At 34.1% G+C, this 25,570-nt stretch overlaps 1 protein-coding gene across 4 annotated transcripts in view; it reads left to right on the forward strand.

Moving 5' to 3' along the window:
- LOC129219383 (fatty acyl-CoA reductase 1-like) overlaps positions 1-23,011 on the forward strand; it is a 75,143-nt gene extending 52,132 nt beyond the window's left edge. For all 4 annotated transcript variants that reach the window (XM_054853768.1, XM_054853771.1, XM_054853770.1 and 1 more), the window contains 8 exons: positions 2,895-3,004; positions 6,496-6,673; positions 10,301-10,345; positions 10,432-10,550; positions 11,726-11,968; positions 14,827-14,956; positions 20,384-20,511; positions 22,844-23,011. In XM_054853768.1, coding sequence (XP_054709743.1) covers positions 2,895-3,004; positions 6,496-6,673; positions 10,301-10,345; positions 10,432-10,550; positions 11,726-11,968; positions 14,827-14,956; positions 20,384-20,511; positions 22,844-22,964 — 1,074 coding nt within the window. In that variant the 3' untranslated portion in view covers positions 22,965-23,011. The remainder of the gene's footprint in view (positions 1-2,894; positions 3,005-6,495; positions 6,674-10,300; positions 10,346-10,431; positions 10,551-11,725; positions 11,969-14,826; positions 14,957-20,383; positions 20,512-22,843) is intronic.
- The last annotated feature ends 2,559 nt before the right edge of the window (positions 23,012-25,570 follow it).

Here is a 25,570-nt window from a genome sequence, read left to right on the forward strand (position 1 = left end):
GTGCTTAACTGTTTGAGTAAGATATTTCTCCCTGATGAGTTCTCCACCACTTCGCTTGACAAATCTTGATCGAAACCCTTACACAATAAAATGCGTTTAGTCACTGAATACAATCTTCTTTTAGCCTTATGCAGTCCAGGATTGATATTTCTTGGCCCATCTCAAAAAGATTTCTCTTCATTGAAGGCATCAATAACTTTTTGGGTGTTCTCAAAAATCTCCGAGATTCAATAAACTTTCGTCGAATTGTCGCTTGTCAGAGAACACATGCTTACAGGATTGGCTGGCTCTCTAAAAATCTGTACTTGTTTTTCAAGTTCACTATTTCGTACAAAACATTAGTCTGTTAGAGGTGTGGTCTTGCGTTTGCGTCCACATTTACCCTCCTGTTTTGGAGACACTCAAGAAATTACGTGAAATACACCACCAGCTCAGTCATTTCCAGCCGAGGACTGCAGTTTCGTGCTTATTAGCACTCATCAGCCCGGCATAGGAAAGTGACTGAGCTGGAGATGGAAAACCTATTAAGGAAGTCAAGAGTGCGAAACAAACTGGTAGCTAATATAGAATTAGCAGACCACACGAGTGACCGAAGCAATGGTTCGGTTCAACTCGAAGATTGAACGCGAGGCAGGTATATTCTTTTGCTGATTAATAATCAAAAAAATATTGGATTTCCCAACTCCAACTGCTGCAGCAATATCCCTCACAGTCATATAAATGTATGCTGACAAAGGTTAACAATTCTAGTCATTTTCCTTCGAATGATATCCGTTTTTTTAAATGCACGTCAGAAGCAGACAATTCACACAATCGACCACTCTTTACAGCAACGGAAGGTAAAATTTTTGACACGTCATAATCACGCAATTAAATCGGTTTCGATGAGTCAAGGGCAGTCGTGCGTTTTAAGAAAATGTTGTTGAAAACGGTTTGAAGCAGAAGATCCATGAAAAAGGAACGACTTTCTTTAAAAATATATTAATCCCAATTAGTTTGCACTGTACTGTATATTGTCGTGCTAAGCACAAAATTCTTATCTTTTTATCAAAATTGAGTTACGGTCACCAAGTGATTCTTAGTCACATATTTCACCTAAACACAATGTTTTATGGCCATTTGTGAATGAGAAATATTTTTTCAAACGTTCTGAAAAACTTGCATCTGCATCAAATACATGGAGTCACACAACTTTAAACGGAAATTTCTCATTTTCAACTCAGATGCAGGTACGACTTTTGCACTTAGCACGGCAGTGTAGTTCTGCTTTTGCCCTGGCTTATGGGCGGTAACTTACTGCACACTATCATAAGTGTTCCTAATAAATGTATAGTACTAATGAAGCCGCGTATACAGCATGTTCGCTTTTAATCTGCAATACCTCTATCTTCGCAATCCTTAGTCCGAGATGCAAACTTCCAATCGAAAAACTGTCAAAAATAAGATGCAGGATTAAGATATGAAAAGTTTGAAGTAAAAGAATAATTAGTGCAAAAATACAGAATTTAACACTTAATATGATCCCGAAGTCCCAAACATTGCATTCAGGGAAATTGTGAGCATGGAGAAACAATTCGAACACAAAGTTTGACATTAGTATGATCAATATTTATTGAAATACGAAATGCGGCGTTTTCTGACTTTATACCATTTTACACGCGCAGCGCAGTCAACTATACATTTTGAGGGGGAATACAGCGACTAACAAGGATTTCAAATTATATGTGTACATAGAGTGTGATTTTTCAAACTGTACGAACTTTTGTAGCGTGTTTTTAAGCGGCATAGCTTATCATTTGCCCCCCCCCTCCTTTTTTTTAATAACAATGAAAAATGTAAATATTTTGTTTTTTTACTTCGACAGCATGTCATTCTACTGAATGCGCGATAGGATCCAATCTCATCTTCTGCATGATCCCTACTAATTTTTGAACTCGAATATTTCCTTGAGTTTTGGTCAGAAAAGTTTCATATTTTTGCGTTGGCATTATTTTAAAATAAAGATTATTTTCCTAATACCAATCTAGGGGAGCTGTGGACCACATAAAAAGTTAGATTTCACCTTTTTCTTCGCTTCAAACTTTTAATATCTTAGCTTTGAATCTTATTTTGAACACTTCCGCAATTAGAAGTATCCATCTAAGTCTAGCGGTTGCGAAAATAGGTTTTGTAGTTTAAAAAAATGGAAGGGTACAATTTATAATATAGTGTTATCAAATTGCTATTTATGTGATCAACCTTAACAGTCATTTTTATAAATGAATGCAATTACAATATTCATTTACAAATTTCTTAATTTTTTCAAATGTACAAAACATGTTCCAATGCAGTTTAGCCGAGAGATGGAATTAGGGGCAAAACTGTGATGTGAGCTCCTACCCATTTGATTTTGCCCTTACTGCCTCTCCCTCTTAAAGGCCCTTTACTTTGAAGTTAAGGTGAATGTCGAGTTGACATGAAAACAATGCTTGGAAATCTAGTATATTTGATAGTATCCACTTTCTTTGTCAACTGAATTTGATAACTTTTTGAAATTTTAGGTTTTGTTTGACTATCAACAAGAGGCATAAGGAAAATTTAATTTTTCATCCTCGGTTCATTGCTTATGTACACACATAAAATTTATATGGCTATTTGTTTGTATTTTAAAATTTTTTGCAAGCTTGCACCTGTTAGACGTGATGATGTTTTTACCTTTTGACTGCAATCCTCAAAAGCGTAGCCCCAAGTTTCAATGACTAATGAGACATGACAAAATAGCAGTCAGTTTACTTCAAAACTTATCTCATATTAATATATATATTTAAAGTTATCTAATTTTTCTATCGTAAAGTAAGTATACAAATTTAAATAGCATTTTACCTGCAATGTTTTGATATAAGTTTTTTCCCCAGGTTCTTGTGCATTTATCTACCGCATATGTTAAAAGAGAAAAGGATGGATCCGTTCTCGAAAGCGTACCGAAGTACAAAATAAGCCCGAAGCAACTGCTGGATGCACTTGAGTACTTTATTTTTCTATATCTAACTAATAAATATTCGTACTTAGTAAAATGAATGCATGCGTTTATTATTGTTTTAATAAATTCAAAGTTTAACGAACCGACTTTCAAAGCGCTTCTGTATTTGCTAACTGATTAAATGCTACAATGGTTGAACTAAGGCAACTTTTTTTTCTGAAACATTACTGCATTTACAAAGATCAAAAACTTTTGCCAAAAAAATTAACTCAATTCTGTTGAAACTGTAGAATTAAAAGTTAAAGAAAAATTAAAGAGCAAGTTACTTGTTCGTTAGTGGTTGGTGCATCATACATATCAATCTTTTTGAACCGTTTAAAAAAATACACTTAGTTTGAAAATCATTAAATACCTAACTTTTACTACTGTATAGAAGTTTTTTCTTAAAGAAACAACAAAAATTAAAAAAATCATACTATGTTTTGCGCGGAATAAATTGTAAGCATAAGAAACTTGGGTCTACTAATTAAATAATCAGTAAGACATACAAATACAAATATAAAAGTGACGACCAGCAACAGGCTCTGGGCCCAACTAGACTGGTCCTAGTCAATTTACAATCCCCAGTGAAGATCAATGGCCCTCTTTAAATTTTCTACTCCCTTGCTCATTACCACCTCTTCCGGTAAGCTGTTCCAAGGTTCCACTACCCTGCTAAAATAATAATTTTTCCTAATATCCATGTTAGCCTGAGATTTAAATAGCTTAAAACAATGACCCCTTGTCCCTGCTAAACTTCAGCCCCGTAACATCTTTCAGTTTAATAAATTTAAACAACTGAATCATGTCCCCTCGGTCTCTTCTTTGCTCAAGACTGTACATTTTTAGCATTCTAAGCTTGGAATCATAGTCTAAACGAGAAAGTCCATTTATTAGCCTTGTAGCCCGCCTTTGAACCCCTTTCCAATACATTAATATCTTTCTTAAGATATCACATCCCAACATATAAGTGAGAATGCAGAGGAAAATAATCAACAGCGTTCGGACTTTTCTGGCAGAGGAAAGAAAAAACTCTTATTGAATGGTTTTTCTTCTATTTCTTGAGATGATGACAAGTGTAAAAAAAGTTAGGCACTATTGCAAAATAACTGTTTGGTGACTGATTTTTTGGGGTTGATTATACTGCCACAAAAAATGAATAAATAACCAAATAAAATTTAAATCCACCTATAAATCTACACTTAAAATACAATAATGTATTATAGTGTAGATTTATTATCAAGAAAAGTCTGTCAAAACAGGAATTACTGAGGGAAATTTGCAACGTATTTAGTTTTGCCATATTTCGGACCAAATATAGGACTAATGACCTTTCTGATATACAAGGTCTGTGAGAAAATTATCCAACCTTTGGCAAATCTGGAGCATTGGAAAAGTTAACCCCCTCAAAGTTTTCCTCTTGCCTCCCCCCTCCCACTCGCTCAACGGTGTTGCCATTCTTGGGTCTGAAATTTCGTACCTTCAATCACCTCTTGAGTTTGAGGAACAGCCAGAAGTCGTAGAGAAGTCGTAGGATGCCATATCAGGAGAGTAAGGAGCCTGTTGCACCACAGGATTCTATTTTATTTATTTATTCATTTATTTATTTTTTGCCGAAAAGGTCCCACTGAAATACGAGAAATGGGCTGAAAAATCGTCACCAAAAGAGATTTGAATTTTCGAAATGGTATCCACTTTGCTGTCGCTCGGTTCCTGACAGATTTGATGTAGTAGTTCTTCCTTGCTTTTCCTTAAAATTAATAGCTCCGACGAGAGCACTACACACTACGTCAGTCAAACTCTGTTTTCAGGCGACTGACGCTGTTGATGGACAGGAAGAAATTCAAGCATGCGCACGAAGGTTCAAAGTCAGTTCATGCAAGAGCGTTTGATTAATATCCATCAGGTCTTCACACAAAAAATATAAGGTCGGATGCCTTTCTAATACCCATCATATATGGGGTCACATTTTTATAATGACCTCTCCAAAGCTTGAAGTTCTATCCACCCTTGAGTCAGAACTAGACAAAATTCACGTTCTGTATTCCTTGATTAATATTTCATTGAATGCAATATTGTTTCGTGTTGTTAATTTTCTGAATCTACATAGTCGTTCTAAATTAATCCACATTTCATGTCCAGAAAATGACGTATTTTTCATTAGAGTGCGCTTGATGTTAATTCATTTAGGTGAATAGAACAAGTGTGTTCTCAGAATTTGGTGTTTACTTTATAAGTCTAACTTCTCTAACTTTGCCATAAAATTAACATAAGTTACATCTATACAAAATAGGGCACTGTTTTTCGAATTTCTTACATTGTGTTCTTTTTCAAAACTCAAGTCATGGAATACAAAAGGAAAAATAATGAGCTATCAAAGGTGACCCAGAATATCCAGAGCAGCCATTGTTATGCTCCAGAGCTGAGTCATCACAAAATTTACGATCGTATAAATAGTTATTGTAACAGCGGCTTAAAAGGGCGACAAAATGTTTCGAAAGGGAACAGGGAGTTTAAGAAAGAACAAGGCACTGCATAGTAGCAAATAATGAAGTCATCTTTAAATGACTGTATTTTACAATGTATGAAGGACTCGGGTTATATTATAAATTGATAATGTTTGACCCAGTAGTGTAGCTATGCGGTCTAGCGCCCCAGGCGAACTCAAGAAATTGTGCCCCTCCTCCCCAGGGTCGCCCACATGGGAAGTCACCGGAGGTCATTGAGACCTCCATTTTTTTTCTGGAACATTTTGATTAGTTGATTTAACAAATAGGAGGCAGCATTATAATTTTTTTTTTCTTCTTTTCTTTCTTAGAATCGTTTTCAATGATGCCCAAGATGCCCAATGTTCCTTCTCGGTTGATGTTATTGTATGTGTCTCTAGCTCTTTTTCTTGCGATTTTTTTTTTCATTTTTTAAAACATTTTTCAAATTCTATGATTAAAAAAAAAAACTTTTTTTTTTTAAATCAGTTGAAATGCCGCCTCCCTGGCTGCTGCGCCCCTGGCGAGAGCCACTCCTGCCAACCCCTAGTTACGCTACTGGTTTGGCCTATATATTAAAATTATATTTCTGATACTGATTTTGAGAAGTTTTGATTGATAGTGAGGTGGTATTGAATTTTCTCGTGCCTTATTTGTTACGAAAGTCATCTTGTGAAATTAAACTTTTGCAGTATTTTAAAGGCGATTAATATTACAAATACGAAATTATAAATGCGAAATATTATTATATAATATTACAATAAATACGAAAGTGACTTTGTTTGTAACCTTTTCACGCCTTACTACATAACCGATCATCAAGAAATTGTGTGTACATCTTGTCAGGGGTGTCGTAAGGTACCTTTCGTTAAGAAGAAAATTACAGGATTTTTATAAGAAAATCCTACATCTCTAAGTTTCTCATATATATATATATATATATATATATATATATATATATATATATATATATATATATATATAATGCAATTCTTCTTCTTGCTAGAACAGATGGATGGATGATAAATGCGAAAATGCAGTTTCTGATTTCTTGTTGGACGGGGAACTTACAACTTATTTGGTCACTAAGGCGTTCGCAGAAATGGTTATACAAGAAGAGCATGGTAACATCCCTGTGGCAATAGTGCGACCTTGCTACGTTGGTCCTACTGCTCAAGACCCATTTCCAGTATGTTCAGATAATAGATTTTGATTTTAAGTAATTTTAAGTAAACATCTGTATAAGAGTTAATGCGTTAATCACCTTTCTGTCGTTCATGTTTTATTACATACAATATGTACGTTATATGATACAATCTGTGCTTAACAGCTATAGCTGGGAGAGATGATCTGGAAGTTTGGAAAAAGCTGTCATGTGTAGTTAGACGGATTCATGAGAGAACAGGGTGTTATGTTATGCATTTGGTGAACAAAATAGATCTCTCTTCTCCTTTTATGTGCTGGGACATAATTTTTTCTTCCTTGTTTAGTATAAATCAACAGACAGTACTGCAATGGGAAAGTAAATTGCAGTAACTTCAAATTTTTATTTATTTTATTTATTTATTTATTTATTTTTCCGACTTTTTGTCATGTATTGTACTTTTGCTTTATTGTTCAAGTTTGCTTATTTGATTTCCGCTGAAAATAAAGCACGAAACAACGTCCATTTCCAAAATTTTCCTTTTGTTAGTATGGAATACAAAACGCATTTCTTCAACTATATCAAAAACTCATTTATGCAGATGCTGCTCTTTTCGGCCCTGTTTTGAAAAGTATCCACTAAACTGATTGACACTATTTTTGGTTCTTATGGTATCATTTGGTAGGATTGTTTTACTAAGTTAATTTAGCTTCCTCTGTACCATACAAAATTCATCTTATTCCAACCAAAACAACATGAAGGATTGTTTTGAGATGGATAAAAATAAAGAAATTATTTGATCTGTTGGGAGCGAATTTTATGAAGCAATTATTGTACTCTTGTGTACTTCTTTGTACTCGATGTTAGCGGCTAATACCAAATTTGATCGTAGGCCTTATTATACTCCTTTGTTTTTACAACAATGTTTGTCATGTAAGACAAACAACGTTAGAAGAAGCACAAATTTGCAAATAAGAGCAGACACGTGTTTCGGTGTTAGAGGGAACGCCTTTTTCAATGCAAAAAATAATGAGCTTATGGATGAAAAGACATCCGACACACAGGGAACGCCTTTTTCAATGCAAAAAATAATGAGCTTATGGATGAAAAGACATCCGACATGCATTGAAAAAGGCGTTCCCTGTAACGCCGAAACACGTGTCTGCTCTTATTTGCAAATTTGTGCTTCTTCTAACGTTGTTTGTCTTACATTACTGTTCAGCACAAAGGTATTTATTTATCTTAATGTTTGTCAGTTTTACTTCTTATTTAAAATCTTTCTCAACATGTTATGGATATTTATATGCAGTTACGATTATTTACTAATTGGTTCAGTGTTATAGTAGTATATCAAGCAGACTTTCTGGAAGGTTTTACCACATGGTTTACGGTTCTAGTTCGGACGATGAGGAAGACAATGTGCGGCCTTCTCCATTAAAAAGTACAGCATTTCAGAAGCTTATGCCTTTACCAGAGAAAAACATAGAAAAAAAAAACCATCAATTGTTAGAAGAAAAGCCATTAATTATCAGAGAACCCCAGTCATCAAAGACCTGTTTGACAGAAACAAGAAAGAGAAGAAAATAAAAAAGACGTAAACCCTCAATGAAGGAAATGATACTGAAGAAAACGATGCTATTTGGTACTGTCACACACTTGTGAGAGGATAAGATGAAGGACATGAGACTATATCGGAAATGCGGCAAGTGATATCATAAGGAATGCGTCGGTGGGAGTCTATGACAAAGATAATTTTGAGTGCCCCTGACGTTTGTTGAACAAATATTTTTTTTCTTTTTTTTTGTCATTTTAAAGTTTTTAAGCATGATTTATGCATGCATATTACAATTGATTTCAATTATCAATGTCATAAACTTATTTTGCTTATTTAAGAAAGTTTAAGTTCTTAGGCCTTATAATCCCACCATAGTGTGATAAGGACTAATGACAAGGTTTTAAAAAATGTTTTATTTCATGTTTGTTTTCTGCGAAATTGGGGATTTTTTATTAGTTTCTTGTAGTAGTTTAACTGTACGTTTAATTAATGTTACAATTTGTTGATGCGGATACATAGTTTTTATTTTATTTCAAATCTCCGTTAGGTAGGCCTTATTACTCGCACCTACCTTACATATTCTATTATTTTAATCGTCTAAATAAAAATAATAATAATTGCACTCAATAAATTTCTACTACGAAAATAGAAAATAGAGTTGCCGTACAGTCGACTCCCGCTACAACGCGATCCGACTTACGTGAAATGGCTATAACGCGAATTTTTCAGGAGCAACGAATTTTAGAGCTAAAGAGAATTTCACTCGCTCTCAACTTGGAAAGGAATCGTGATGCTAAGTTTCGGCTTTGTTATTAACTACTAAACATTGACTTCGTGAATGTACTTTCATCCTTTTAGCATTAATGACTGTGCAAGTTCTCACACACAGCACTATAAACATAGTTTTATTAGTGTGTATGCATAACCACTCCTCATTTTTCGTTAATTTATTCTAAATATGAAAAGTGATGAAATATTGTGGCACCTAGGCACGCTGTTTCATCTAAAGTTTGAAAATGGAAAACAAAAGCGAAAGTTTGCGACAATTTAAGGAAATGTAAAGATTTTTGATACGCTTGGACAGCTAGAAAGTGGGTCGAAGGTAGCACACTTATGTATGAGTGAATTCATACGTATAATTAAAAGTCAAGAGAAGACATTCCGTAGAAGTCCAGACCTTAGTTTTAATATGAAGTTCGCAGAGTAGTGTTTAAGCAAAATACAAACTATATGAATTGGAATTTGCTCATAGATTATAGAGACCCTGAAAGAGGGGTGTTACCATAGATGCAAATGTTATAAAAGTAAATGGGAAGCTACTGTATTTAAAAATATATTAGAATGACGATCAGAGATTGCGCAGAATAAATCATCATCTTCAATTTTTAAGTTATAAACGTAACTTATCGTATCAACTGTATAGTACTCTCACAGTGCAGTACTTTATTATTACTACTGTACGTACCGTACCGTTTTATTTTTGTCTCTCTCCCCCATTGATCACTGATTTTGTGCATCGTAACAGTATTTTATGTTGAACAATGCAGCTTTTTTAAAAATACAGTAAGAATTCAGCTCTTTATGTAAGAAGCGGTAGTATGTAGTGACAAAATGGTTTGAAACAGTTTAAAAGGTGCTTAAAAATGTCTAAAATGATTGGGTATGTTAATTAAAAAATCATATACACAACACTTTTCCACAACGCGAAATTTCAACTTACGCGAGGAGTCTTGGAACGCATCCCTTGCGTAAGTCGGGATTCGACTGTATTTGAAAAAATAGCATGCAGATTATAAAAAAAGAGAAACTTTTTAATTTCATTGTAAAATTTACATTCAATTTTATTTAGTTCATTCATTTAATTTCATTTTTGTGTGCAAAAGACAACTCCTTTGCACATGATGTTTATAACTGAAATCTGAATCTGATGGATTAAAGTGATTACTATATAGGCGTCTTGAAGTTGTGACCAAAAGATGTCGCTCCTGCTCTGAGTTTACATACAGAATACTTAATTTGTTTTCTGGCTCTGAATAATAAATTGAATTAACGGATTCATTATTAATTAACGGAAATAATGATTAATGTTGCAAATAATTACTAATATTTTGTTCCAGGGTTGGGTTGACTCCATCCAGGGTATCTCTGGATTACTTCTCGCAGTAAGTCATTAAAATTGTCATATTGAACAAAAAATTAATGTTACATGCACACAGTTAAAAAAAATATATATATTTTTACATTTTAGGGGGCCAAAGGTGTTCTTCGAACTCTGAAAAGTGTTGATGACTTGAAATTGAACATAATTCCTCTTGATTATGTAATTAATTCCGTTATTGTAGGTGCTTGGTATGTGGGAACAGAAAGGTAAGAAACTATATTTAAATTTGTGTCCTAAAAAAATATATATTTATATTTATTTAACTACATTTGGGCAGATCCTGAACTGATAGTTTCTTAATGCCATTATGACCTGTAAAATCTGGTTAATTAAATTTCACTTAGAGTAAAGTTATGAATAATATGAAGGTTGAGTAATTCATTTGATTTCGAAAATTAATTTCTAAAAAGGCGAAATATCGCATATTGTTAAGCATAACATGTGTTTCTTTACTAATATAGTTTATATATCTTACGGTGCGTAAACCTACCCTCTCTGCCCAAAATGCCACAACACCAGACTTGCAGTTTAACACTTCTGTGGCGGTTTGGATCTAATTTGAGACGAATTTCTTCCTTTTCCTCCATCTTTTTTCAACAACTTTTTGAGCGTAAACTAATTCTTCTGATCTGACGTCATCAGACTCATGTAATACATTAAAACAACAAACATGAAGACCTAGTAATTCAGAAGTATACTTTGTTTATATTACGTATGTTGCGTATTTCTTAGAATTTAATAGTGCTAAGTGAGATTTCTTTCAATTATCCTTTCAAAAGCATGAGAAAGAGAAAAAAAATCCCAAAAGTTATAATGCATTGAATGCGGTGTTTGTACTGTTTCTGACAAATATCTTTACTTCTGACAACATTCACAGACATTAGAGGGAATAAGTTGCAGATTTTGCTCCCCCCTCCACCGGAAAACTATGAAAATTTCGAAACAAAATCTGCTAAGAATAGTATATTCTGTTCTGGCCTGGGCCCAGAGCCTGTTGCTGGTCGTCACTTTTGTATTTGTATTTGTATTCCATGCAATCCACTGCTTTAGAGGGCGCTTCAGTTCATGCAGGGACGTTAAGTTTTCCATGATTTTTTTAGTTGAAGTGTGTGTGTGTAACTAGATTTACCGATGGTTCTATGGTCCCTTTGTAAACTGAGCGATGTTCTTAGCACTCGTGAGAAAAAGCTAGTCGCTCAATAAGCTAGGAGTAAGTGAATTTTCTGAGAGTACATTGACTTTCTTTCACATGGAACAGAAATTCAACGCATAAATTCCGACGAAATCATATTTGCGGTCGTTTTGATAAAATATTTTAAAACTTTCATAAAGACATTTTATTGTGAAAGGATATTATTTTTTTTTTGTTTTATTCTTTCAGACCTGCAGACGTATATGTCGCAAATTGTGTGATGGACTATGACAAATTACCATTAGCCAACAATGACATTCTAAGCGTTGTCCTCAAAAAAAGAGATGAATACCCTTTAGTGAATATGTTCCGATATCCACATTTCACCATTTATTACAACGAAATTGCCTTTCAGTTGCACGCGCTCATTGATCAATGGATACCAGCTATGATTGTCGATGCCATTTTGTTTATATTCACTGGACAAACAATGTATGTATGCATTTTTTTTTTACTCTGCAAAATCTAAACATTTCATTCTGTGTATTTATTGTAGTTATAACCACACAATAATCATTCATTTATTTATCAACGTCCATTTTAGTCTCTTTTATTCTCTTATTCACTTTCCACTTTTTGTCATTCTTGCTGTTGATTCATTTTTACGCATAATCATTTATATCAGTGATATTTTTTATTTAACGTCGTTTGCCATTTTGCTAAACTAGTATGGCTTTTTTTATTGTAATTGGCATCTTTATCATCCTTTTTTTATTCTTGTTTCTTTTTATCTGTTTTATCTGTTAATTTCCTCTTTAATTTCATTATTTGCATTCATAAAATGTGTTTTCTTCCCTTTCAATGAATTTTAATACTTGTACCTATTTCAGTGTTTGTTCTATTCTGTACTATTCACAGTTATTGAAACTAGAGATGTTATATGTATGACAAAACTTGGACGTTTCAGAAACAAATAAACTAAATGGCGCAACAGACGGTGGGGGCTGAGACCTACTGTGTCCATCTCAGTTTTCGTGATCGAGGGCTTTGTGTTGCAAGGCAGATGTTCTAGTTAGGGGTCAGCCGAACGCGGAACCCCATTGTTTATTTTCCAAGCACGCTTGATACTCATTTTATCGACTCATTAAAAATTGCTGAGCCTACTAGGCCCAACCCGGGAATTGGGTTTTGATCTGCAGCGTGGAATTGCGAAACAAGGACGGATCCAGAAAGCATTCAAGGAGGGGGCAATTTATTTCAGACGCTTGCCCCTTTTAAAAATTCCCAAACCTCCTTCACCCCAAAACCCCTTAACGTCACGGAAGGTCGTTTAATTTTTAATTCTTTTTTTGAAACTTCCATTTTTAAATCAATTCTGGAGGAGTGTACTGATTATTATCTTATACCTTCACGTCATCAAAGGTGTCCTAAAGTTGCTTTTTTTTTGACTTTAATTAGAAAACTTCCAAATCAATGGGGGAGTTCCAGAGCTCCATTCAGCGTCATTTAAAATCGTCTAATTGAGTTTTTGGAACTTCGAAAATTTCCTGTGCAAAGTTCCGATCCCAGTCGCTAAAGTGTTGAGAGATGTGCTACAATTGCGTTATCATAACTACAAATCTGAAAAAAATTTTGAGGGAGAACCCTTCTTTTTCGTAACATTATTGAAGATCGTCTAAAATTACGTTTTCTGGAAACTTTAGTATCGAAAATTACCGAGGGAGTGTTCTTGCGTCTTGGCTCAAGGAGGGGGCGATCGCCCCCATCGCCCCTATTTTGTATCCGTCCTTGGTGCGAAGCGTGAGTGGACTATTTTTAAATTATTATCAATCAATTTTTGAAAGTTTCATTAACATTCATAAGCATATCTAACTTTTTATTAAACGTACTTAAGCATATTAAGCATTCTTAGGTGAAATGATACAGGATGAGCTAGGTGTATTGATAGTACAGTTGAGTACTGGTGAGTGTCGGTTGCTGGGTTTTTAGTGCGTTCGCATGTTTCGCAAAATGCAAAAATATTAAGTATCTAAATTCTGAAAATGAAGCAAGGGATTTTCGCTCTTTTGCTGATAATAATAATAATAATAATAACAAAAACGGTGCACGATCTGAGAGAGGCAGCAAGTATGGCAGTTTTTGACTGGACCATATTATAAATCTTAGCCAAGATGTTTAAATTATTTTTAAGTTAAACAATATTTAGTCTAAATGGGTATTATGCCACCCCCACCCCGCACATTAGATGCATTGATGGGGGGAGGAGATTTGTACTGTTTTAAAAATGAAACGTGTTTTCTCAATGGTAAGTACGATTTTAAATTTAAATTCAAATTTAAAAAAATGGATCTTATGTGTATTTATTCCTTTAAAGATGTCATGACTGAATATTAAATTTTCAACAGGGGATGAAACAAATTGAGGCATTACGAAAGATATGTTAGCGTATTATTCACTAATCTTCAATATTTTAGCATTTTTTAGAAGCCTCTTTCCCTAATTTTGTCTTTTCAGCTAACGAATTTTAGAGCTCAGCTTAAACCTTGTGCTCTCTCTCCCTCTCTCTGGTCGATTGTACCAATATACTTTGAAGATTTAGAGCTGATTTTCAGCAATGAGTCAAGAGAAATAATGAAAGAGCAAGGGCATATTTATGGAGCGCCAAAGTTGCCCGGGTTCTCCGAAATAAATTTCAAACTCCTTGTTGTGAATAAGGATTTTAATGTATTCAAACTTAAGTTTGAAAAGTTATCATAATATTTAGTTTGAGACCCTCTCAAAATGAGTTCCCATATACGCTCCTAGAAATAAACATGATGAATATCTGGAAAAGAAGCAGTGCCAGAGAGGAAACTGGGGCTCTTACCCAGGACCGCAACTTCTAGAGGGCAGCAAATGAACCCTATTTCTGTTTTTTCGTGAAGCTCAATAAAAAGGCTTGAAGAAAGATGGGTAAGAACGGTTGTTTTAAGTTTCTTTCCCTGTTCGAAAAAGTTGTCGATTCAGCATTGAGAAGAAGCAAATGTCTGCACATCTGATGTGGGACAAAAAGCTCCACTAAATTAGATTATATAAGAAGTACGAGCGACTTGTTTTCAGAGATTGTTCTTCTGAAAATCGAGTGTTGAACAATACTACATACATACAAATTTGGTAGAAAAGTTCAGGGCTTGAGCAATTATAAAGAATGATTCTATCTCTTTCTCAGCTAAATTTATTATTACTTTGAAAAAACAAAGTAGTCACGGAAGCTCTGATGATCATCACTCTGTGATGATTGAATAATTTATATATAATATTTTAAGGACCCCAAAATATTTTTATTACTAATAGCGAATTTTCTATTTTAGTTTGGTCAAGATTTATAAGAAAATCAATTTTCTGTATGGGATTTTCTACAGAATTGCAAAAAACAAATGGATATGTCGGCTTGAAAACTATAATGCAATGAAAAAAAGATTGTCTGAAAAGGATTCTGAGGTAAATTAGTATTACTATCTTTTATCTCTCCTTTTCACTCTCCTTGTTACAAATCTAAGTACATAATTATAATAACATACATGGTAGGATTCAAAAGCAATGACCCTTCACTTAAAAAGACAGATTTATTGAGCTGATCGGTACAACTGACTAATAGTTTTAAAAATAGGAACTTCTGTAGGCGGCTTTTCCAGGTCTCAAAGGCATCCCTGAAGTCCTGTTCCGGGAGGTAATGCAAGGGCTGCCTTGGCATGTGCTTGGATGTTCTCGATGGATTCGAAAAATTTTCTTTTCAGCGCTGATTTTAATAGTGGAAACAAAAAGATGTCAGGAGGTGACAAGCCCGAACTGTAGGAAAGCTGGGGCACCATGGAAACGTTGACTCAGACCTTCTTCAGTCGGAACTCGCGGCACAAGTTTCGAACAGACTTTCCGCATGTGCAACTCCTTCCTAACAATGCGTTGCACCGCATTGTTGTCTCAAATAAGTCCAGGGCTTTTGCTACTTTGTAGAGACTCAAACGGCCGTCCATGTTCAAAAATTTACACACTCCTTGCACATTCAAGTCAGTACGGGCCAACGACGGACGTTCAGACAGGGGTTTGTCAGTCACCAGTTCCCGGCCTTACGAAAAACCTAATGCCACTTTTCTACTTGCGAGTAGTAGGACTCGACCGATGCATCGGCCTGGCCGATGCATCGGCGCCGATGGTTCAACAATTTAGCAATCGGCATCAGCATCGGCGGCCGATGCTAACTTGCAGGAAGCATCGGCCCATCGGCCTTAAAAAACACCGAAAAGTCGATGGAATTGGCCGATGTTTTTTGGGAAAAAAAAAGGATCTTTGTTGTTTTACTTTTCAATACAAAGTAAAGGGAGTTATTGTTTTCATATAAAATTGTTTACTTAAATTTCAGTATGAATTTCTATTTTAGTTACCGCTGAAAGAGTTTTTAATACTGCATTCAGGTACCAAACAAGTTAATTATTGCGTTGTTTCTTGCGGCTGGATGTATGTATTTCTCATAAGTCATAATTCAAAAATGGTAAGCTGTAGACGGCTAAATTTTCGCATGTGGCATGTGGTACATTCCAGTTGTGCACTTCGCTTTTTGTTTTCGATCGGATGTTCTAAAAAGCCTATTTACTCATTTTTTGTGGCTATTAATTACTTATTTCAATGCAAAACTAATATAGCGTCTCACACTGACGATCATTTGGTGATATATTGTCGAATTGGAGACCATGGAAACAAATATGAGATGGCGAAACCGGTTTTTTTTAAAATTTTGTTAGATTCCCCTTGAACCGACGGTAATTTTTAACTTTTCGATATTTGTAATATGAATCACAGTAATGCAGTCTTTTCTGCATTGCTTCGGCGGAGCTACAAGTTTGGGGTCCATCGAAATACATTTTGGGGCCCTATTTCTCTATCACAGAAGTTGTAAAACATTTATCATAAGCATTTTTGTAACGCCTACGGTGCCCCTATGGTTATAAGGCCTCTCGCGCAATTGCAACATTTGCTATATTTTAAATCCGCCACTGCACGTCGAAACAAACTCGGATGCAAGTTTTAAAAGGGTTTTTCTGCTCAATGATTATGATTATTTTGAACTCTATTTTTTACGACTATTTTCTGTATTTCCGAGAACACTTGCGTGCCCCTCCTCCCACTCCCTCGATTTCTGAGACTAAACTCGAGTTGTATTTCTGAGTTGTTTAAAACTAACACCATTCATAAAATTAGAGTTGTTTTTTTTTTCAAACTTTATCTATTGTTTAGAAAGAATTTAGAGCATTAATATGAGAAATTGATTAAAGACGTTTTGAATGGTGACATAATTCGGAAATCGAAGGGAATTTTGAATTTTTTCTTCGGAAGTGCTGAAGTAGATTCAGAAACTCTTCCGAGGCGTTGGTAGTAGCTGTTCTGTATTAAAAAAAATGAAGCCGAAGTTGGGGCCGAAGATCCAAAATCAGAGGGTGACCCCCCCCCCTAACTCACCCTCGTCGTTTCAAGCGTTTCTTAAATATTTAGCGATTATTTATTTTGGTCAAGAAATGTCATTTTGCGTATTTCTTATACTTGTTTCACTTATATTTCGTAATGCGCCATCTTTTTTGCAACATTAATAGCGATCGAGTTTTTTTTTTTTTTTTTTTTTTTTGTCTGTTGTAAGTAACTATTTTTATGTATTTATATAAAATCAATGAATAAGTTATTTTCGTTTTCATCATATTTTTAATAATATGTTATAGAAAAGTTTCAATGATTTTCAAGTATGCATTTTTTTAACTTTCAGAAAATTAGTGTTAAAATGAAAAATTTAATTTGAACTTGTTTGTATTGCTTCATAAAAGATTGAACAATCAAATTATTCAATATTATGTGTGCAATCATCAGATCAAGTAGTATATGTATTCAGTTATTAACTTGGTGTAAATATTGAGTTTGTTTATTGTAGCTGCGTTTTAAGACCCTCGCTCTTTTCATGGCTATTTCTTTTTTCCGCAAAATGTATGTCACTGTTATAGCTTTTATGAAAAATGAAAACTTTTCTATTCATAAATTTTAAAAAATGTACAAATATTCCTATTATGATTTAATATTGTAATTTATCTGTTACCTTTTTTGTTTAATTTGATGACTAAAAAATGTCTACGTAAAATCTTTCTACTTTAATTACGTAAATTGTTGACGGTTTCATAGTTTTATTCTTAATTTTTTTTGAATGATTAAGCAACATAATTTAATGTTTTTTAACTATGTTTAGTTTACCTAAATCCATACATTATTACAATGCTACTGAAATCTTAGTTATATGTTCAAAAAAGAAAATCAATTGGTTATTAAACAGTCTCTTTATTTTTCTTCCTTTTTCTTTCTTTCTTTCTTTTTTTTTTTTTTTTTTGGCTGTTCTTTGTCTTCCATCATACAGCAGTCAAAAAAGGAGAAGCATAATTACACCCTATACAGATTGTACGTAGTACCATCCAAAAGTTCGGGGGACAAGCTGTATAAAACCTTACACAGAATAGTTCACATTACCAACGCACATCCACCTTCAAAAGGTCACCTTGAGGAACTATGTACTTCTACCAATGTTCATATAACTTTTGGAAACATTCCTGGAAGCCATTTTTCGCTTCTTTCTGTGATGCGGCTTTATTTTATTCTGACGAAAAGCGGCGTCCATGCAAATGTTTTTTGGCTGGGAACAGGTAAAAGTCACACGGAGCTAAGTAGGACGAAACGTTATGTTATTTGTTTGTCATATCAGAGTATTGACCAATCGAACCGTGCATCCTCAACATGAAAGTCTCCTTCTTCCCCACGATGAAGTTAAAGCAGCAGCGCAAGAGGCCTTACAGGAGGTTGCGATAAATGTCTTCCAGGAGTACTTGTAAAAGCTATACGAACGTTGGCAGAAGTGCATAATCGTTCAAGGTGACTATTTTGTAGATAGATGTACTTCGGTAATGTGAAATATTGAGGGTAAGGTTTTATACAACTTGTCCTCGAACTTTTGGATCATAGTACGTACGTATGAGTTTTCAACTTACTATTTCATAACGTTTTTAGTGACGCAAGTTTACGCGCATGAAGGCATCACAAGAGAATTTGCAATAATTAAATGAGGAGGCGTTCAAAATGGATATTTTGGTCATTTATATGTTGTTAGGTACATGTACAGATGCGCCGAAAAAACTAGTGAAGTTTAAATTGGGTGATCGTAAAATAGAAATTTAGGTCGAAATCTGATTTTTTTTTGTGATTACAATTCCTTATTCGTAGAAGGGAAGTTTAGTGAAATGAATCAATGATCCTTTAAATCCCTGACAATCTTATCAATTTATTTCTGTTAGATTTTTTTTTTTTTTTGCCATCGGCCAACGGCATCGGCCATCGGCAATCGGCCATTTGGAGGAAAACAATCGGCCATCGGCTATCTTTGAACAATCGGCCAACAATCGGCATCGGCCCATCGGCCAAAAAATGCCATCGGTCGAGCCCTAGCGAGTAGGACAGACACTCAGTCCCAAATGCTTGTTGAAGCATTACGAACGTTTGGGGAGGAAACCGTAAGCAAAATTTGATCGCTTTCCGTTGCTCTGACGAACTTTCCATATCGCCGTGTTACACACCACCGTATTGGGGTTACTGTTAAGGCCGATGATACCGCTCGGAGCCAACTGACCTGCGTTGCACCGTAAAGCTCAAAACACCCCACCACCGTCGCTGTTAAGCGGAGCGAGCTGCAGGATGTGCATGCGTCAGTATAGCGTGAGGCTCATTACTTTTGGATCCTACCGTGTAGTCGTGAGTAATGAAAGGTAGAGAAACACTGTTTTACTTAACGGCAAATTCGTCTTTGTAAAATTTTGCAGGGGGGAGTGGGAAAGTAAAAATTCAATCCCCCACCCCTTTCTCCGCCAAATAATAAGACTGGATAACATTATAATCAGGCTCTAATAAAAAAAATACCTCCGATCAGTTACCGCTTAAACTATTCCATTGGTTAAAATTTGTAAGAGGAGTTGCCGATAACGATTGTTGTCGTTGTGCCAATCTAATAATTTCTTTTTTTTTCAACCTAAACAGAAAGGAGCTAGTCCAAGACCAAAACTCTTATTATCAGAACGTGGCAATTGGTCTTAGTGGTTTCAGATCTTTGGTAACGTCAACAAAACCGTTGTTTTCGTTGTTGTTACCAACTACGAACTTTGCTGCTAACAATCACAACAATGACGAGGGTGTTCTAATATTGCCGTATGCTCATAGCACAATCAAAAAATGATGACTGTCCAAGAGATTGAATGATTATCAGAATATGAGCAAGAAATTAACAGTGCATTAGTTATTACATAAGAATAAAAAATGGCTTTTAACTATAAGCATCTACTTCTCTTTTTTTCTGTGAAATCTTTAATTTTCCAAAGCCTGAGGGTCTTGCATTCAGACATACATTCTTATTTTTTTCTCCCCACAAACGAATGTGACTGGAAACGTACATCCAAGGTAGTTTCATGAAAATTTGTACTCAACTTTCAAATGCTAAAGCAGCCATGTCATCAAGGGAAGAATCAGCCATCAAGGCAGCTATGTCATCAACAGCAGAAATCAAAATGAGTCATACTGATTTATTTCCAATGCTTGTGAGGCGCAGTGTAAGCAATTTAGGCTCTTGCTCCAAAAATAACCAATATAAGCAACATAGAATCTACTGCTTGCTGATAGTGAGAAAACTTTGGTTTAATTATTACTCTTTTTAAACATTGACACGCTCTGCTATGGCAATGAGGTATGAAACGATGTTAATTGTGCGTAAAAGTACGGTAGTAGATTTTATTCCTCACTTGGCTGGTGAGGAGCTATCTTACACTGAAGGAAATAAATTTTTCATTCCTATTTTTCTAGATATTTTTCTTAGACACTGACAGTTTTGATTGGCAGCAATACATTGATAATTGTTTGCAAGGAGGAAGAAAGTTTTTGGCAAGGGAAGATCCATCCAACATTCCATATGCTAAAAAGAAAGCCAAGTGGTTCGTATATTTAATATATTTTTAAATGTTTTTTAAACTTATATTGTTATATATGAAATACACCGCCAGCTCAGTCAATTCCAAGCAGAGAATTGCATTTTCGTGCTTATTAGCACTCATCAGCCCGGTATAGGAAAGTGACTGAGCTGGAGGTGGAAAATCTCTCAAGGAAGCCAAGAGTGGCCAAACAAACTGGTAGATAATACAGAATTAGCACTGATCAGACGAGTGACCGAAGCAATGTTTCGGTTCAGCTCGAATGGTAACTTACTGAATTATAGTGTTATGTTAGTTGTTATTGTTATGTTATTAGAATCATTACTATTGTGAAGATTTAATCAAGGTTGTATCATCTAGGATAATGTTTTCAGAAATGCTAGCTTGACCGTATGCCAATAAAAAACTGAACAAAAATGAATAAAAATTTGATTCATGTCAATATATCAATATTGTGTAAATATATCAATTTCATTTTAGTAATGAATGTAGGAAATAACGTTTATAAATATGTACCTTTTTTTTAAAAAGTATTATAAATATGGGGCGGTGGGTATCCTAGCCCATGCATCAGACTCTGAATAGGGGTATCTGGGGTGCGAAGCCATATGCAAACAAATACTCACCGAGTACATGCACATAGCATGTGCTGTTCAATCAGTGGGTCCAAATATAATATGGTTAGTTGTTAGCTGTTACCATGTTTACAAAGCTCCTAGAGACATTTTACTATTCCTAAATTGTTGAGAGGGCTGTCATTTATTAAGTCCAAAAGCTAGACTCTCACCAGTATGGAGGCTTCACTTTGACAGTCGCTGCACTATTCTACTTTCATTCCTTCTTGCTACGGGATAAGATAACAACAGATTCATACCTTGTTTGGCTGACATAAATACCTAAAAAGAAATTACTTTTGCTTTTTTTAGTCAACAAGACTTGTACTTTGGCAATTTTTAATGTAGTGGTATTAAACCTCCCCCTCCCCAGGACAACTAATTCTCAAAAGCCACGGTATAAAAATGATTGAAAGCTAATGAATGCGCATTTTTTTCATAATGTCATATTGAATTCATCTGACAAACAGTTGTTTTCAAAACTAAATCAAAGTGTACTTGCTGAATATTGGGAAAATAGTTCTGCACTAATACAAGATTATGTCTCAGTTTGTCAAGTTTTCTGACTGCCTTTACCTTACCTTTCATAAATGTTTGGCTGAATAACTGTGGGTCACAAGTTGAGTATTGTTTGTTTAATAAGTGTTGCGGAATGTGTAACTAAACTTAAGTAACTTAATCCTTAATTTCATTTATTTCAAAATAAATTTCAACTAGAAAAAGATGCCACATATTTTTGCCTTGTCATTCAAAATCTCTACAGAACTCCCTAGTAGCACATGATGTTACCATCTAGTGATCAACTTCTACTACAATGTATTTATTAACTAGCAATTCGTTTTTAAACGTAAAATAACAGGCTGAAAAATTCATAAAAGATATAATGAAGGTCCACAAAATGTGTATGTCATGTGATTTCGATAATTTAGCAAACGTTGCTGTTATAAGAAATCATTCATCAACTTGTTAGTAACAATAAAAAAATAAATAATAAATAAAAAAAAACACCTCAAAAACAAAATGAAATTTAAAGAATTTACAAAGATGTTGACAGATAAGCAATTTGCATTTGAATATTGTTCCTTAGATCGTATAGCCTGGCCCTGATAAGCCACGTTCCGCTTGATTGCGGCTTAGATTATTCCTTTTTTTTTTAAATAGCCGAAGCTGGTTTGATTTGCCGATAAGTTATTGGCGTTGTGCCAATATAAGAACTTCACTCAACCCAAACAGAAATTAGCTACTCCAAAATCAAGAGCCTTTTTTCCAGAACCAGACTGTAAACAAAATGCTCGATGCTATACAGTTCAGGGTTATTGTGTTGAATAATGAGAAACTTATTAAAAACGTTTGTAAATGAACTATTTAGTTGCGATTGGAACAGAAGAAAAAAATTAGTTATTTAATTGTTTTTATGAGTGCACTCTTATTAGCAAAAAATAATTAAAGCGAGTAATGTGAAAAAATAACTGATTCATCTTTCCTTCTTGAACTGTTTTGATTGGAGCCTTCTTGGCCGAGCGGTGGAAGCTACTTGCTTTGTTCCATCCTCATCCTTTCCCCGGAAGTTATTTTCTTTTCTTTGTGTTGTGAATTCCATTCTAACTTGCAATATTTGTATCGTAGAGCACTAAAACAACTGTCTTAATAATAATCATAAACTGTTTTGATTTTTTATGTATCTGAATTTTAATAAGTTTTATTGTTTTTTTTATTTTTAGTTGGTGGATCGTAACAACGTTGCTGAAATATTGTTTTATATTATTTGCATTTTATTATATATTGTCTTGTTTTGGTATATTAAGCAATGCAGAAGAAAGAATGTATACAATACATAATTAAATAGCTATTTTTGTTGTTTTATAAATAAAAATGTTTTTTTTATCCTGCTTGTTGATTGATGGTTGCTGTTATTGTAATCACCGTTCAAAAACTTGTGCCAAACTGCACAAAATGTTGTCAGCCAATATAAACTAATACAAAAGTATTAAATTCATTTTTTTTTGCTACAAATTCAGTTTTATATTTCAGGAGTTGTTTCTACACATATATTTAACGCATGATCTTTAGTGACGAGCATTGCTCAGTTGCTAACTCTATACCAATTTTGGAAACTCCCCCTTTTAAGCCAAATATAGCCTCTTAAAGTTTATTTATCCATATTAAAATATAAAAAGTTATTCTTTATAAATGTCTCTATATTCATAAAAATTTAGGGTATTGCTTTCAACTTCGAGTAAAATTTTGGGCGATACATTTTCTTGCCCTGTGATCATCAAATAAAGACTTGCAAATGTGTACCTTATTCGAGAGTTAGGCACCTGTTTTCAATGGAAATTTATGCTTTAATGCTTAAAAAAAAAACGCCGCTTCAAGGAAAAAAAAAATTTCTTTGTCAATGCTTAAGTACAGAGAAACTCATGCTTCTCTTGTTTTTAAATGATTTTGATTTAGACTCGCCAAAGGCCTAGTGCCAATAGTCTTGAGCTGCACTGTATTCATGTACGCATGTTACTCAATTTGCGGCATCATTTTCGGCTTCAATTTTGGCGAAACACAACTAAATTTACTTCAAATGCTAGTCAATTTATGATGTCACTTCCGTCCCATTACTTCCATGATTTAAATGCTAGTCAATTTATGATGTCACTTCCGTCCCATTACTTCCATGATTTTACTACCATTGTCAGCATCTTTAACTTTACAATTTGTAATTTTTTTTTTCTTGAATTAAATTTCTTAGATCACTTGAAAGTGAATAATTGTTATATTTGATATAAATGCAAATTCAATTGATAACAACAAACCGTAAATTGTCTAATCTAAAAGAGGAAGTAAACAATTCTGCCAGTGATTGGTTCAAATTACAATGTGTTCATTCGTTAAAAAGAAATAATAACATCGTACATTAGGACCGGTAGTAATAACACCGATATCACACAACTAAATAACTTTCAATTTTAGTTTTCATTCAACTATTCTTCGTTAAAAGTATTGAAGCAAGACAAAAAATAAAACAAAAAGTTCGCAACAATTCAACAGAAACGTTACAGAAATTTTAAAAAGGAAGGGAGTTTCCTAGCCGAAAAAGCTAACTAATACATTCTAAAATTGAATAATTTAAAAAAAAAAAAAACGTGCAATAGCAATTATATGATACTTAAATTAAATTATTGATCCAAACTCCATAAAAACTAAGTAAATAAAAGCAACTTATATTCAACAGTTACACTCAAGATTGTGAAAACTGCAGCAACATGAAGGACTCATTATGAAATAACAAAATTTATTGCACATATTACTTATAGTGCTGCAAATAAGCGATCAAAAGTTCAGTGAAAATCATCAATGAAATGAAAATAACAGACGTAAATTAATATCGAATGTAGCTATCCCGCGCAGCTATGGGAGCTTGTACACTAGGGTGGTTCAAAAATACATGTAAAAACAAAGTTTCTCCAAGATAAGAGGACACCCCTTATTTTTTTTAGACTTGTCGATAGTAATATACAGGAAGAATTTTAGCTTCTTGTTTCAACTGAAAGAGGGTGCCCAACCCCCTTCCCCAAACTTCATATGTAGGGGGGGGGGTTAAAAAATACATTGAACTGAAAAAAAAACAATGCTACATATTATAATATACACTATTAATGTGCACACTGTAAAAAAAAACTGTAAATTTTGAAGAAGTTATCCGTATTTTTTACAGAAAAAAACTGTTCATAATAAAATACAGGATTTCTCTGTTTTTTCGAATCTGTAACCGGTTATAAGCGTTAACTGTTACCATCGCCTCACCGCGTACTTTGTTTTTCTTCGAAATTTCGGCCGCCTGTTTGGATTTTGGTTCTCGTGCTCGAGTTTTTTGATCTTATATTTATTTAAAGCGAGTAAGTCTTAAATCGTTTGCAACTTTCATTTCATTGCATCCTAATCAATATTTTATTATTATGTTTTTTTGTCATTTGTTACAGAGGCATATTCGGAAATTTACCTTTGTATACATGTATTTCGTAGTAGTATAGTAAATATTGAAATGTATTTATAAAAGTATAGTTTCATTTTTTAATCTTCATAAAATAATAAATCAGCTTGAATAAATAATAAAAATACGGAAGATTTCTGTAAAATAAACGGAAGAAAACTGGCGTCCTGGCTGACAGTTTTTTTCCGTAAATTTTACAGATTTTTTTTACAGTGCATATATATTGGAATAAAATAATTATTTACCAAAAATCTGAGGAATTTAAACGTTTCTAAATTTCTGGCATTTTTTATGCTGCGGCTAATGTTAAATTATAGGGTTACTGAGCACCGTCTTAAAATTTGAGTAAGAAAATAAAACTTTTACAGCATAATGCTATTAGTAAGTCTAGAAAAAATGTGGGACGTTCTAGACTCTGACTGAAAAAAAAAGTTCTTTTGAACTACCCTACATTATCCCCTAT

This window comes from Uloborus diversus, chromosome 3 (assembly GCF_026930045.1).
Source record: "Uloborus diversus isolate 005 chromosome 3, Udiv.v.3.1, whole genome shotgun sequence".
NCBI lineage: Eukaryota > Metazoa > Arthropoda > Arachnida > Araneae > Uloboridae > Uloborus > Uloborus diversus.